This window comes from Muscardinus avellanarius (genome assembly GCF_963383645.1).
Source record: "Muscardinus avellanarius genome assembly, chromosome: 22".
NCBI classification, from domain to species: domain Eukaryota; kingdom Metazoa; phylum Chordata; class Mammalia; order Rodentia; family Gliridae; genus Muscardinus; species Muscardinus avellanarius.
In genome coordinates this window covers 7,515,607-7,531,186 of record NC_137808.1, presented here as the reverse complement: position 1 = coordinate 7,531,186, position 15,580 = coordinate 7,515,607, and the positions used below count along the sequence as shown (strand labels likewise).

The following is a 15,580-nucleotide window of genomic DNA, read 5'->3' as shown; positions in this document are numbered from 1 at the left end:
ACCAACCCAAGTGCAGCCACTTCGTGGAACCTGGGGACCATTCTACCTGGACCAATAAATGATGAAATAGAAAAGGTCCAGAGATGAGGCCATGAAAAGTTGGACGGAATGAGGGCTCTTCTGCATATGGACAAAGTAAAAAGATTTAGGCTTGTCCAGAACGGTGAAGTAACCAAGGAGATTGAACTCTAAATATTTACTGACTAAATTCACAGCAGGAAATGAACCTGGCTAACTTTCATAAAGGGAAACATTAAAACTTGAGAAGCAAGTTTGGGATATTAGTATGCGTGCAATGTTCTTCCCTACGCATTGTCTTATTTCACCTTTAAGATCACCCTGAGACACGAGGAGAATTGTACCCATTTGGATAAAGCCAGCACTCCAGAACTCCATGATGCACCTAGGGTCACAGAACTACCCACCAGCAGCACGGAGGGTGGGTCCCAGTAGATGCTGGCCAGTCCCTGTCCTCTCACTTTGGTACCATGTTTCTTTCCAAACAGGTCTGAGGGAACCACAGCTGCTCAAAACAAGCCAGTCCCTGGGGGCAAGGAGGCTGAGCACCAGTACAAATTGAAAATGTAATTGGATCTGAAGGCGGTTTACAGACTCGGGGGTGATCGGCTACTACTGCAGTAGGAAGATCCAGAAATGTGTCTCTACTTTTGATGTTTTGACTTAGCACTCTGTGGCTACTGGGCAGAGGGACTAAAGAAGAAGACAAATTCCTTTACTGTCCATTCTATATTCAGCCCTGGGGATTGCCCCAAAGGAAGTAAAAATACAATGTTTAGCATGGAAGTATAATGACACTGATTTATCTTATTTATTTATTTATTCATTCTTAGTACTGGGTACTGAACCGGGGACATTCTACCACTGAGCTATACTGTATGCTAGCCTCAAACCTGCAATCTTCCTATCTCTGGCTCCCAAATACTGGGATTTCAGAAGAGACCACTGTACCCAACTATGACATCAATTTCGAAGGAAAGGCTGGGACACTCAGATTCTGGGGGAATGTGAATGCCAAGGTCAGTAATTTGGCTTTATCCTATTGAAAAATAAGAGCCAAGGAAGTTTTTCATTTTATTTTTTAAAATTTATTTATTTATTTTGGTACCGGGGATTTGAACCCAGGGTTATTGTGCCTCTGAGCTACACCTCCAGTTCTATTTTTATTATGAAACAGGGTCTCACTAAATTGCTTAGGCTGGCCTCAAAACCTGAGCTCCTCCTGTCTCAGCTTCCCAAGTGCTAGAATAAGGTGTGCACCACTGTGCCTGGCTGAAGAAAGGCTTTTAACAAGAGAGTTGCACCTTTCTTCTCCTTTCATCCCTTATCATCATCATCGACATCACAATAAAAATATTCTATTCACTGAGTACCTGCTGAGGTATTTAATCCTCTAGTTCACCCTCTGAGGTCAGAAGGAATATCAAATCCATCTGACAAATGAGGAAGTAATAAACCTAACAAGAACAGAGCCTGGATGCGAAGTCCTATCTTAACCTGAACACTCTGCAGAATCTCTGCTTTTGAACATACTTGCAAGGGCACTGGGGGACAGAGATGTGGGAGGCTCCAGCATTTAGTTGGGCATCTCAAAGCATGAGAAACACAAAACTTGCGCGAGAAAGGAGAAGCAGAGAAGGGGGAGAAACAACGGCTAAGGCAGGCAAGAAAACCACGCAAGTGAGCTGGGAGCCGTGGTTCATGCTTTGCAATCCCAGGGACTGGGAGGCTGAGAGAGGAAGGAGGATGGCAGGTTTGAGACCAGTCTCAGCAACTTGGCAAGATTCTCAGCAACCTAGTAAGATCCTGTTTCGAAATAAAATAAAATAGGACTGGGGGTGTAACTGGGAGGAAGAACGCTCCCGACTTCAATCCCCAGTAACACACAGAGACACAAACATAAAGAAAACTACCCAGGTTGAAATTTCTCAAAAGACAGGAGGGATAACGGTGAGGACAGTCACCCAGAGGCCAGGTAGGGAGAGGATAGGAAAGAAACACTAGGATTTGCCAAATGAAGAGGGCTCAGGGACTTTCGCCGACAGTATTTCCAGAGGGATGGAGGGGGTGGCTGCCAGATTGCTGTGGGCTGAGGAACGAGTGGGAGGTGAGGACGGCGCAGCGACAACTTACGCTCTCAAGAAACAAGATAGTGTGTGGAAGGGGGGAGGGGGGATGGAGGGGGAGGGAGTCCTGAAAGGCTAGTAACAGGCAGGCTTAGATGGAAGCGGGTTGTTAGCTAGGGCTCCCCCAGCGGTGCTCCATGGTGGACTAGCTTTGTTCCCCTAACAAATGTAAAATAACTTATAAAAAGGCAAGATTTATGATTTTATTTGTTTTTATTTCTGTGGCACTGGGGATGGAACCCAGGGGCATTCTACCTCTGAGCTACACCCCCCAGGCCTACTCTTTATTCTTTATTTTTATTTATTATTATTATTATTATTATTATTATTATTATTTTTGGTGGTACTGGGGTTCCTGGAAGCCCTTCTACCTCCGGGCTACACTCCCAGACCTATTTTTACATTTTTTTAAAATTTGGAAACAGGGTCTCCTAAGCCAGCACGCGCGGCTGGCTTCGAACCTGCGCGATCCTCCTGTCTCTGCCTCCCAAGCGCGGGGATTACAAGCGTGCGCCACCACGCCCGGCTTTATTCTTTATTTTGAAACAAGGTCTCACTAAGTTGGGGAGGGCCTCACGAAGTAGCTGAGGCTGGTCGCGAACCTGCAAGGTCATCCTGTTTTAGCCTCCCAAGTACTGGGATTACAGCCGTGCGCCTCCACGCCCGGCTTGGAAAGGTTTATTTAGACTCACCATTTCTGAGGTGTCAGTGCACGGCCCCACAGCCGGCTTCGTCTCTTTGAACGTGAAGTGAGGCAGGGCAGCATGACAGCAGGGCGAGGCCACCGGAAGCTGCTCCTTTTGGCGCCGGGAAGTGGGGAGGTGAAAGAGACAGGATAAGACTGGAGATCTGACCGGAAGTCCCGCCCCTCCCTTTCCGGTACTGGGGGTTGAACCTAGGACCGTTCTACTGAGCTACAACCCCAGCCCTTTTTATTTTATATATATATATTTTTTTATTACCGGCGTGCGCCTCCACGCCCGGCTTGGAAAGGTTTATTTAGACTCACCATTTCTGAGGTGTCAGTGCACGGCCCCACAGCCGGCTTCGTCTCTTTGGACGTGAGGTGAGGCAGGGCAGCATGACAGCAGTGCGAGGCCACCGGAAGCTGCTCCTTTTGGTGCCAGGAAGTAGGGAAGCGAAAGAGGCGGGGCCTGTCGAAGGCACGCCCCCGATCCAATAAGATCCGAGAGCTGGCCGGAAGTCCCACCCCTTGCTTTCCGGTACTGGGGGTTGGACCTAGGACCGCTCTACTTGTGAGCTACGACCCCAGCCCTTTTTATTTTTTATTTCAGTCTTTTAATTACCAGAGTGCGCCTCCACGCCCGGCTTGGAAGGTTTATTTATGCTCACAGTCTGAGGCTTCGGTGCATGGTTCCTCGGCCGGCTTCGTCTCTTCGGGGTAAGGTGAGGCAGAGCCACATGGCAGCAGGAAGGTGCTCCTTTGGGTACCAGGAAGTAGAAAGGAACAAGAGGAGGGACCTGTTTCCCACAGTCTCCTTCGAGGGCAATTTCCCTTCCCAGAAACCAAAAGATCTTCTAGTAGACCCTGCTGCCATTTTCTTTTCTTTTTTTGGGTTTGTGTGTGTGTGTGTGTGTGTGTGTGTGTGTGTGTGTGTGGTGTACTGGGGTTCCTGGAAGCCCTTCTACCTCTGGGCTACACTCCCAGACCTATTTTATATTTTTGAAACAGGGTCTCTTACGCCAGCGCGGCTGGCTTTGAACCTGCGTGATCCTCCTGTCTCTGCCTCCCAAGCGCGGGGATTACAGGCGTGTGCCACCACGCCCCGGCCCTTGCCAGTTTCTTTTCTGATACTGGAGATTGAACCCAGGAAGATTGAGTCATTGAGCTAAACCTCCATCCTTTTTTTTAAATTTTAAAATAGGGACTTGTTTAGATGCCTACGCTGGCCTCCAACCTTACCATCCTCTTGCCTCAGCCTCCCAGGTACCCATGGCTGGCCCTGCCTTTTTGTTTTGGTACATTCTACATCCTCCCCCTTTATTTGTTGTTTGGAAACAGTGTCTCACTATGTTGCTGAGACTGTTTCTCGAACCCTTGATCCACATGTCTCAGCATCTCAAGTACTGGAATAACAGGTGTGGGCCACCACTTAGGCTTGACTCCACCCCTTAAAGGGTCCACCATCTCCCAGTAGTGCCACAGACTGGCAACCAAAATCCTGAACACATGGGCATTTAGGGGACACTTCCAAACCATAGCAGCTTCCCTCTTTCTATCCACAGATGTGTACTGAGCAAATACTGTGTCTCATGTTTTGTGCTAGGTTCTGTGGCTCTCACTATGAAGAGGACAATGTATATCATTCTTAGAGTGAACTGGGAAAACAAATATTAAGCAAGATGCATACACATAGAATGATAACAAGAATAATAGCTGATGTTCATCAAGCACGTTTAGTGTAGTAAGTACTTTATAACGATTTTCTTGTTAACCTTTCACTAAAAAAAAATACAAAACTGCAGGAAAGATACTATTGGAATTACCTTCTGCAGACCATGAAACGGAGGCAGATGACTGGCCCAACTCACATAGTCAAGATAGCTGAAACTTCTGGGTGTGGTGGTATACTTGTAATCCCAGTACTTAGGAAGCTGAGACAGGATGATCGCAGGTTCTCAGCCAGCCTCAGCTACTTAGTGAGGTCCTCCGCAACTCAGTGAGACCCTGTTTCAAAATAAAGAATAAAAAACTGGGCTGGGGGTGTAGCTCAGAGGTAGAATGCCCCTGGGTTCCATCCTTAGTACTGCAAAATAAATAAATAAATAAATAAATAAATAAATAAATAAATAAATAATAGGACTGGGGGTGTAGCTGGGAGGAGGAATGCCCGGGGGTTCCATCCTCAGTATGTGGTGGGGGGGGTAGGAATAGAGCTAGGAATAGAGCTGGAAGGTAGGAGGCCCCTGGGTTCCATTCCCAGTGCCCAGAGGGGGAAAAAAGATAGCTGAAGCAAAGCCTGGAGTGGTTGTGCACTCCTGTATTACTAGTACTTGGGAAGCTGAGACAGGATGATCAAAGGTTCGAGGGCAATTTGAGACTCTCATCAACCTAGCGGAGACTCAAAATAAAAAATAAGCCGTGCATGGTGGCGCAGGCTTGTAATCCTGGCATTTGGGTGGCTGAGACAGAAGGATCAGTTAAAGGACAGCCTCAGCTACTGCTTAGGCCCTTTGCAACTCAGTGAGACCGTGTTTGAAAATAAAGAATAGAAAAATAGAGCTGGGGTAGCTTGGGGGTAGAATGCCCCTGGGTTCAGTCTTCAGTGTATCTCCTCTGTCTGTCTGTCTGTCTGTCTGTCTGTCTGTCTCTGTCTATCTCCTCTGTCTGTCTGTCTGTCTGTCTCTGTCTCTCTCACACACACACCTGAAGCAGCAGATTCATCTTAGATTTGTCTGTCTGGAGACATAAGTACTGAGCCCCACACTGTCAGGACTGACCCTATTAAGAGCGGTGGGTACCAGGGTGAACAGCCCTGGGTTTGAAGCCGGGCCGGGAAGTATTAGCAGCACTGGGCTGGTTAGAAACGCCCCCTCTAGCCCACCTCCACCTATCAGGTCAGGACCTACAGTTTCCTGAACCCACAGGTGCTCGGTGTGCGCTTTCAAGTTGGAGAATAGATCCAAGCCTCGGAAGGTCACAGGGAGTGCTGGAACTTCAGGGCTGCTGTGTGGTCCCAGCTCTCTGGTCCTCCAGGCCATTGGGCAGGGCTGCAGGATGGATGGGCGCGCAGGGCGCTGGGTGCGCGCAGGCTCCCGGGGCAGCGTAGGCGCCCTGCGGGCGGGCCACGCGTCCGGGTCCCCAGCCCCGGCCCGGCGCTGGCCTGGCCCGGTCCCTCGGCTCCACCCCCTGGCTCCCCCGCCCGCCGCTCGCGCCTCCTGAAAAGCCAGCCCGCCCGGGGCGGCGGCGCAGAGCCGGGCCGGCGCACGAGGCAGCCAGCGCGGCCATGACGGCGGAGAAGGCGCTGCCCCTGGGCAATGGGAAGGCTGCCGAGGAGGCGCGGGAGTCCGAGGCGCTCGGCGGGGGCGGCGGGGGCGCGGTGCCTGTGCGCGACAAGAAGGTGCACGAGCGCGGCCACTGGAACAACAAGGTGGAGTTCGTGCTCAGCGTGGCCGGGGAGATTATCGGGCTGGGCAACGTGTGGCGCTTCCCCTACCTGTGCTACAAGAACGGCGGAGGTGAGGCGACCTGCGGCCGGCCGGGAGGAGAGGGCACAGCGGGGACCTGAGCTTGGAGGCTCCCGCCCGCCCGGGACCCCAGGCCACCTGGCGTGGGGGCTGCCTTTGGGTTGGCCAGGCCCACCTGTTCCGCTGCGCATGCGCGCGGGGCTTCGCACCTGTGCCTGCCTGCCACCTGCAGATGCTCGGGGACCTGCCCGCCGGGCGCGTCCAGTCCCGCCTGCGACTGACAGCTGGAACCTGTGGTCTTTGCTGCTCAGGCTGGTGCTTTGCGCAGGAGACATTTAGCCTCTTTGCTAGCTGGAAAGGGACTCCGGGTGCTTACCGGAGTGTCGGGCACCCTGCGCCTTCCCGGTCTCATCTCATTTCAGCCCCATAGACGCCTTGGTAGGCAGTGCCGTACTCGTCTGGCAGATGATGAAACCCAGGGTCAGAGAAGTTCCTCAGTGAACCAGTGGTTAAGATGGGACTCGGAGCCCGTGTGGCGGCGCACACCTGTAACCCCAGGACTTGGGAGGCCGAGACAGATTGCGGGATCCGAGCCAGCCTCAGCAACTTATCAAGACCTTTACAAAAGTGAAAAGACCGGGACTCTTGCTCAGAGGGAGAATGCCTTTGGGTTCAATGTCTAGTACTTAAAAAAAAAAAAAAAAAAAGACGGGGGGGGGGGGATTCTGGCACCAGAGGCCTTGTTTTGAGTTGGGATTGGACAGGGAGAACTTTTAGGTGAGACTTTGCTGCTGGCTCTCCTGACTGGCCTTTTGAGCCTGCTCATTAGCCCCTTTGCAGGGCTGATATTTTGGGCCTCTGTGGTGGAAGACTTGGCACAGAGCAGTTTCTTTACTGAACTCGGAGTCACCTACAGTAAAGAGTGACAGCACTGATTTAATGTTTTGGAGATGCTTAGCGACTGGGGAAGGGGAGAGGAGGGCAAGATGAGGAGAGTCGTTTCTATATCAGCATCCCCAAGTCAGTTTCCCAGAAGAGGCCGCCATGAATTCACAACTTGTACAACTCCTGGAAGGGGCTCCGTGCATCTGAGATCCTCTCCTTTTTGGCCCAATCAGGACAGCCCCACAGGTCCATGGCAAGGGATCTTATCACAGCTGCTCCAAGAAAAAGCCTGTGTCTGTGTATTCCTCCTGTCTCTTTGTGGTGCCCACCTTTTCCTCCAGCAAATCCTTAAACCATAGAAGCAGTGGCAGAGAAGAAGTTGGCCAGCAGGGCCAGTGTAGGGCTCTGTGCAGGAAGGGTACTGCTCAGGCCAGCTCCTTTCTTTGGAGACATTCATCTTGAAGGCACAGGCTACTCCAGGCCACTCTGCCCTGGTAATGAAGTGGCTGCCAGTTGGTAACTTGGCAGGGAAAACGGAGTGGATGTGGAGACCCCAAACATGCCCTGTGACTTCAGCTGTTGAAGCCTCTCTCTCCCTTCCCCTGTCTGTCTCCCTCTCTCCCTCTCTTCCTCTCTCTCTCTCTCTCTCTCTCTCTCTCTCTCTCTCTCTCTCTCGCCCTGAGGAGCCGCAGTGCACCCTTCCAAATCTGTGGGAACTCTTCAAGGTAGTCCTGGGCAAAGATTGTTTTCACATCCTTGTTCATCCAGGAAATTGTGATGCCGAAACAAAAACTATTCCTAAAAAAATTTTTTTAAAGGGTAAATTGGGTTAATTACAATATCTGCCACCGATTTAAAAAAAAAAAGTTTGTAGTGAGTAAAATTTAAAAATGAGTCATTGTTGGATTTTTTTTTCTTCCTCTGTAATTTGCCAAGAGTCTCTGTCGGGTGCACAGATACCCTATTTTGTCTGAATTAGTTATTTTAAGGATTACAGCACTAGCTTTGTGGATACACAGGCCAGGAGGCTTTTGTAAAATGTCATCTATTGGGCTCTCGAGGGTTCACAGGTAAATTGCAAGAAATGGCTGCAGCTTTTTAATCCGTTAGATTAAGATTCAGAAAACAGATACTCTTCTTCCCTTTCACACACTTTTTGCTTTCTTAAATAGTTGGGAAATCTGTTCATCCACTGTTTCTCTCTAAAGGAAAAAAAATACGTACAGGGCTCTACTCAGGTTCCCAACAACAGTTTTAAGTATTTCTTCCCCAATGTGAAATTTTAAATTAGTTACTTGCCCAGAAAAAGCCAAGACCCTTTCAAAACCTGGTAGATGGGGCTTTGCTATCAAGACTGATCAAAATTGTTGCTACTAATCCTTGCAGCAAAAGAGGCTTCATTTAACGGAAAGCAATTTCAGTGAAAGCCTTCACTTGGGAGATCAGATGGTGAGGAATAGCATGTTTCCATGCTTTGTTATTAGGCAGGAGAAAGAGAAGGAGGGATTTGGGGGAATCCACTTCTGCTTGTAATAGCTCATGTTCACCTCAGTTATTTAATTTGTTTTGCAGAAAGGCCCAAGTAATGGATATGTTGTTACAAGACAGAAGCAATAAAACTTAGGGTGGTCTTTTCCCAGGGATCCTAGGCCAGCCTTGCTGGGTAGATTCTTGCTGCAAACCTTTACAACTCAACTCTATATCTGGGTGTTGTGCAAAAGAGTACTTAACTCTTTGAAGCCCAGTACTGCTCATTATATAATTCCCCCCAAATCCTTTTTATGAAAAGGATTTTTTTCCAGGTAACTCTCTAAGAAGAAGGGGTCTTCCTCCTCAAGCCTGTTACGATTACTTCAGAATTTAAAAAGAAGGATGCAATATTCAAAGCATAAATAAAGTTAACTTGTGCTGGGGGATGGGATGTCTAAATTAGGGAACCCACAGACATGGTGGCACACACCTGTAATCCGAGTACTTGAGAGGCTGAGACAGGAGGATTACAGGTCCAAGGCCAGCCTTAGTGAAACTCTCAGCAACCTAAGTGGCCATTGCAAAAAACGGGGGACTGGAATAGAGCTCAGAGGTAGAATGTCCCCACATACAATTCCCAATACCACACACAAAAACTTAAATCAGCAAATAAACTAGAGAATCAAACAAGTAAAACACTTTGTTACATTCTTATCATAAATTCACAGGAGTTCTGGGAGATCAAGCATGTAGATATTAAGCATTAAAGTGCCAAGCTAGGCGTGGTGGCACACGCTTGTAATCCCAGCATTTGGGAGGCTGAGACCCGAGGATCGCTGTTCGCGGACAGCCTCAGCTACTTAGTGAGGCCCTCTGCAACTCAGTGAGACCCTGTTTCAAAGTAAAGAATAAAAAACAGGGTTTGGGGTGTAGGTTCCATCCCCAGTACCTCAAAGACAATAAAAAAGCTCTATTTTACAGGTGAAGAAGTTGAGGCTCAGAGATGTAGGTCATAGAGGGCACACAGCACCAACCCAGGCTCTGGTGCCCAGGTGGAACCTGGACTCACGCTTAGAGAACATCCTGTCTTGCCTGTGGTAGGTACCCATTAAAGACTTCTTGTAGCCAGGTATGGTGGCAAAGGCCTATAATCCCGATTATATGGGAGGCTGAGACAGGAGGATTGCAGTTTTGGGGACAGCCCCAGCAAGTAGTGAAACTCTCATCAACCTAGTGAGACCCTCTGTCAAAATAAAAATAAAATAGGGCTGGGCATGGAGCTTGGAGGCAGAATGCCCCTGGGTTCCATTCCCAGTATCATAAAAGATAAAGAAAGATTTCTTGTGTTGAACATGAAGCGATGAGGCTGCACTGACCTTACTCCTCTCCATCTCCCCAGGAGCGTTCCTGATACCTTACGTGGTGTTTTTTATTTGCTGTGGAATTCCTGTTTTTTTCCTGGAAACGGCGCTGGGGCAGTTCACAAGTGAAGGCGGCATTACGTGTTGGAGGAAAATCTGCCCTTTATTTGAAGGTAAGTGTCGATTTAATGAGAAAATGCAATTTTGCCCCAGGAATTGTCAAGCTGCAAAGAGTAGCTGAAGGCTCCTTGGGAAAGACAGAGACTCTGATTTCGTCCTTCCCTTTTCTCATTCCAGGCATCGGCTATGCGACGCAGGTGATTGAGGCCCATCTAAACGTGTACTACATCATCATCTTGGCGTGGGCCATTTTCTACCTGAGCAACTGCTTTACCACCGAGCTCCCCTGGGCCACCTGTGGGCATGAATGGAACACAGGTATGGCCTCCAGGGAGCACCTCTGGAGTGGGCCTGCTGGGTCACTGGGATGGGGGCTACATCCTTCGGCTCTGAGCTTTTGTCTTGAATCCAGTTTCCTGGGCATAGCCTCTCCGAGGCTGGGGGTCAGCACTCCACCTGGTCTGGGTATATATTCTGTAGAGTTACAATCAAAGCTGAGTGTTGGCCCAGGGACTGGCATGGTTTTGAGAATGGTGATGCTCCTGGAGTTCTCTGCAAAAGGCAGAGATTCAGCTCTTTGGGGGCAGAACTGGGGGAGGTGAAGAAATGCTCGACTGTGATTCAAGGGGCCAAGGGCCAGAGCACCAATTCTACGCCTGCCTCTCTGAGTTTCTTTTGTAAGGTGAAGGTGTCGGACTAGATGAAGGGCTGCAGAAAGAGAGCCTCTAGTCTGATGCTTTTTTTGGTACTGGGGATCAAACTCAACGGCATTCGACCAGCTGAGCTATACCTCCAGCCCTATTTTTTATTTTGAAACAGGGTCTCACTAAGTTGCTGGGCTGATCCATCTTTAGAACAAGGAATAGTAAATTGGAAAATGTAGTTGGTTGCCAGAATTTAAAAGTCAGAATACTTCATGTGAAAAATACAGCCTTCCAACTTCTCTCAGGAAATTTAAAAGACTGGTACCATTTCTGCTCGGCAGCTATGGCCACAGTGAAGAAGGGGCTGTTGCCTTTGGGTGGGTGGTGCATCTGTCCTCAAGTTTTCACTATTCTCACTTGTATGCATTTGCTTTACCTGTCCAGCCAGCTAGGAATTCGAGCTCAGCAACCCTCCCCAGAGTGGATACTTTTTTAGGTTATTTTGGTTTTGACGTTACTGCTTGTTTTTCAGTGTGTCCTCCCATCGGGACTGAGTTTTGCCATCTGGGGAAGGAGAATGCCTATCTCGCCCATTTCTGAGATGACTGTCCTTATAGCAGACATCACTAGTCGATCATAGCTCTCTTTCCTTTTGAGTCTAGTCTTGGCTTCAGAGCCCTTGCCAGAGCTGCTGCCTTTGGCCTGGAATTGCGGTGCACACTTTAACTGACTCACCACCTGTGCTATTCACCCATGTGAGGCTGTGTCTAGAAGTGGCCTGTCCTTCCCAGGGCTGAGGTACAGTCACACTGGGTAGGATGCTGGTCACTGGAAGAAGGCGCTGAAGGTATCAGAACTAGGAACTGCTGCACTGTCTTCTAGCCCTAGTGTCTCTGCCCTGCTTCCCTGCCAGTTGCATTTTGTGACTGCCTTGCTGTCTCTCTTCAGAGCACTGGGTCTTCTTAACCTTTCTTTGGCCAGGGCCCTCACACAGAGATTTATCAAACTCAAATTCAAGGATGTGTTCTTGGAGGCCTGTGAGCCCTCTATAGTGTGTGTGTGTGTGTGTGTGTGTGTGTGTGTGTGTGTGTGTGTGTGTTGAGGATACTCCAGTCATAATTTTAGGCATGGCCACCTTCTAACTGAAGATTAAGAGATTAAGATTAAAATTTTATAACTGCAGATCAAGAGATTCCACTTTGCCTGACTTCATGTGTGTTGATAATTGAAAATAAATTCATGGTAACTAGAATGATAGAGGCCAAAGAAAAGAGAGAGGAGAGGTTGATTCATGATTGGTCTGTTGGGGTATAGCTCAGTGATGGAGTGCTTGCCTAGAATGTGTAAGACCCTGGAAGGAAGGAAGGAAGGAAGGAAGGAAGGAAGGAAGGAAGGAAGGAAGGAAGGAAAGGTGGGAGGGAGGGAGGAAGGAGGGAAGGAAGGGAAGGAGGGAGGGAGGGAGGGAGGGAAAAACATTAGTACTAAGTCCAACTTTGAATTCAACAAACTATAGGAATCCAGGTTTGCAGAAGGGTGACAGGAGAACATTGATGGTAGACTGAGGCTCAAGTCAGGCGCGGTGCGTGTCTGTAATCCTAGTATTTGGGAGGGTGAAGCAGTAGGATCACTGGTTTGAGGCCAGCCTTGGCAAGTTGGTGAAACCCTCAGCAACTTAGTGAGAACCTGTTTTAAATCAAAAAGTAAAACAGGGCTAGGGGAGCAGGCATGGTGGCACACACTTACAACCCCAGTACCTAGGGAGGTTGGGATAGGAGGATCACAGGTTCAAAGCCAGCCTTGCCAATTTAGTGAGGCCTTCAGCAACTTAGTGAGACTCCATTTCCAAATAAGAAATAAAACCAGGCTTGGAGGTAGAATTCCTCTAGGTTTAATTCCCAGCACCAAAAAAAGAAGAAAGAAAAAAAAAAAAGAAATGAGGCTCGAATCACCCATGGAAGAATGAAAGAATAAACCAGCTAAATGCTCCATACCTGCTTTTTACCTTTTTACCATTTTTCTTTTGAAAGGCAATTTAATTCCACCATATGGCTTTATTCTACACACCCATGTGATGCCTCACTTCAAATTGTGTCCGTTCCACAGTTCAGCTGAACTGTAAATTTGCTTTTCAAGGTGCGTGAATAGTAGTGTCACAAAGACTTTCTTGTGCAATGTTTATTTGCACATGATTAAGTATCATTTTAATTAAAAATAGTTGGTCAACCTTGAGTGTCTGCAATTTTTTTTTTTTTTTTTTTTTACTTTAGGGAAAGAAATTTGAAAAACACTACTTTAGAGAATCCAATAAAAGCCAGTGACTCCTCTCCCCTAGAAGAAAGCCCAGACCACACGCAATTATTTTACTTATTTCCAGGTTTCTAAGACTTCCCTGAAGACTCAGTGTAGGCCTCCCAGCCCTGTCTCTGCAGAGTGTGGTCAGCACTGAACAGGAGGAAGCAGACACCTGGGGCATCGCCCCGGGGGCCACAAACCTGTTTGTTTTTTTTCACTTTTCTTACAGAACGGGTTCATAGCCCCTTTCTCCCAAAGCATGCAAACGCTTACAGTGTGCAAAACCTCACACAGAGGATGTAATCCCTGCCCCAGAGATGGGAGACACAATCAGGATGGTTTGTACAGGATAAGGAAGTGCTGACACCAAGTGGGTCTGTCCCCCTGCTGGCTGTGCTTCTGGGAGCATGGGACTTAAGTAGAAAAGTGGAGGGGAAAAAAGAAAAATTCACAAAGTTGTGATTGGGCTTATGGCAGGACACCTATGGACCTTCTCCCGGCACGCTCTGAGCCCTGTTTGCTTGGAGAAGGTGGAGCTGCCGGCTGCACCGCCGGCTTGCAGCGCTCTCTCGGGCTTGGCCCTCACCAAGGTTAATGTATATTCTCCCATGTCTTGTCTTGTTTGCACCATAGAGAACTGCGTGGAGTTTCAGAAGCTGAACGTGAGCAACTATAGCCATGTGTTCCTGCAGAACGCCACCTCCCCGGTCATGGAGTTTTGGGAGTAAGTGGAGAAGCACTTCTCAGTCTGAATGGGGACTCTCTCCCGGTCCCTCCCCACTTGGTCTTGACCTTGTCCTGCTCCCTGGACAGAGCCTGACCCTCCCTCCTGGCCGGCACTTCCTGGAACCTGTGGGCTTTGACTGCTTTAGAAGCTCAGAGATCTTCCCAGGTTTCCCGAAAGAGCAGCTAAGAGAACTATGCTCTCATTCTTTGATAACATGTCAGCGTGCCTAGTTGTTTATTAGGGCGGGAAATACTTGATAAAAGGGTAGACAGTTTAAAAATTCATTTTGAACAAAACAGAAGATACAGCGTGCTTGCAAAAAGTGAGTCGATGGTCTATTTAGCCTGGAGAGCAGAAGTCTCCAGGGGGCACGGCTGGCTCGCGCTGGGCCTCTGAGGTGGCATACTAAAGGAAGGAGGTCCACTTTAATGCACAGAGGTCACAAAGAGGTAGTTTTAAATGTGCTTAAGGAAGAAGTGAGCTTCACAGTACTGTCTGGAAGCACTTCAGAAAATGGTGAGCTTATATCTCAAATAGTACTCAGGTCTTTCTTACACACGTACATGCATGCACATACACGTGTGTTTGTGTATTTATATTTTTATTTTTGTTTGTGTATCTGTGTGTGTATGGTGGTATTAGGGATTGAATCCAGGGGCATTCTATGTCTGAGCTACACCCCCACACTCCCCTTTTTTGCTTGAAACAGGGCCTTGCTAGATGCTGAGTCTCACTACATTGTTTTGCTGAGGCTGTCCTCAAACCTGCAGTCGTCCTGTCTCAGCCTCCTAGGTACTGAGATTACAGGCATGTGCCGCCATGCTCAGCCCATAATTTTTAATTATTTTCTTCTTTCTTTCCTCTCTCTATCTCTCTTTCTCTCTCTCTTTCCTTCCTTCTTTCTCTTTTCTCTCTCTCTTTTTATTTATTTATTTTTGCAGCACTGGGGAGTTGAAACCAGGGACATTCTACCATTGGCCATATCCCAGCTTTTTTTTTTTTTTCTTATTTTGAAACAGGGTCTTGCTAAATTACCCAAGCTGGCCTTGAACTTGGGATCCTCCTGCCTCAGCCCACTGAGAAGCTGCGATTAGAGATAAAGACATGGCTGCCCCGTCTGACCTCTTAACCTGTTTTTTTTTTTTATACTAATGACATCTATGATTTACATTTGTTACAACTCTGTTTCTTTGCTCTGTGTTGGTTTTGAGATGTAACTCTATTGATATATATATATAGCTTTGGTTTTTCACCCCTTGCCCGGTGCAGTATTAAATTGTATAAGTAGCTGGGCCTTGGTGTCGCACGCACACATGCACACTTATAATCCCCACACTTGGGAGGTGGAGACAGGAGGATCGCGCAGGTTCGAAGCCAACCTTGCTGGCTTAGGAGACCCTGTTTCCAAATAAAATAAAAAATATATCTGGGACTGTAGCCCGGAGGAAGGAGGGTTCCATCCCAGTACCACCAAAACGACAACAACAACAAAATGGTATGAGTAGTCTACATTGTATTTATCCCAGTCTGTTTGGTAGTAGGGATGGAATGCAGGGGCCCTGTCTTATTTTTTATTTTGAAGCAGGGTCTTGCCAGCTTGCTGAGGCCCTCCATGGGAGCTTTGACTGTTGCCTACTGTTGCTGTTAAGCACACTGTGTGAAGGTCTAGTCCCGCTTGCTAGAGTGCAGAGTGTTTGCAGGCGATGTACCTGTCTTAGTCTGTTTAAGGCTGCTATGACACAGTGCCTCCGATTGGGTCCTTTACAAAGAACAAAGTGTTACTTCTTG

The 15,580-nt window shown here is 48.2% G+C and overlaps 1 protein-coding gene across 1 annotated transcript in view; it reads left to right on the top strand.

Annotated features, from left to right (window-relative positions):
• Positions 1–6,112: 6,112 nt before the first annotated feature.
• The window catches only part of SLC6A11 (solute carrier family 6 member 11), a gene marked incomplete at both ends in the record, with an annotated part of 99,397 nt that continues 89,929 nt past the window's right edge, over positions 6,113–15,580 (top strand). Inside the window, 4 exons of the mRNA XM_080718118.1 lie at positions 6,113–6,344; positions 10,048–10,182; positions 10,307–10,447; positions 13,699–13,789. Of these exons, the coding sequence (XP_080574244.1) occupies positions 6,113–6,344; positions 10,048–10,182; positions 10,307–10,447; positions 13,699–13,789 (599 nt within the window). The remainder of the gene's footprint in view (positions 6,345–10,047; positions 10,183–10,306; positions 10,448–13,698; positions 13,790–15,580) is intronic.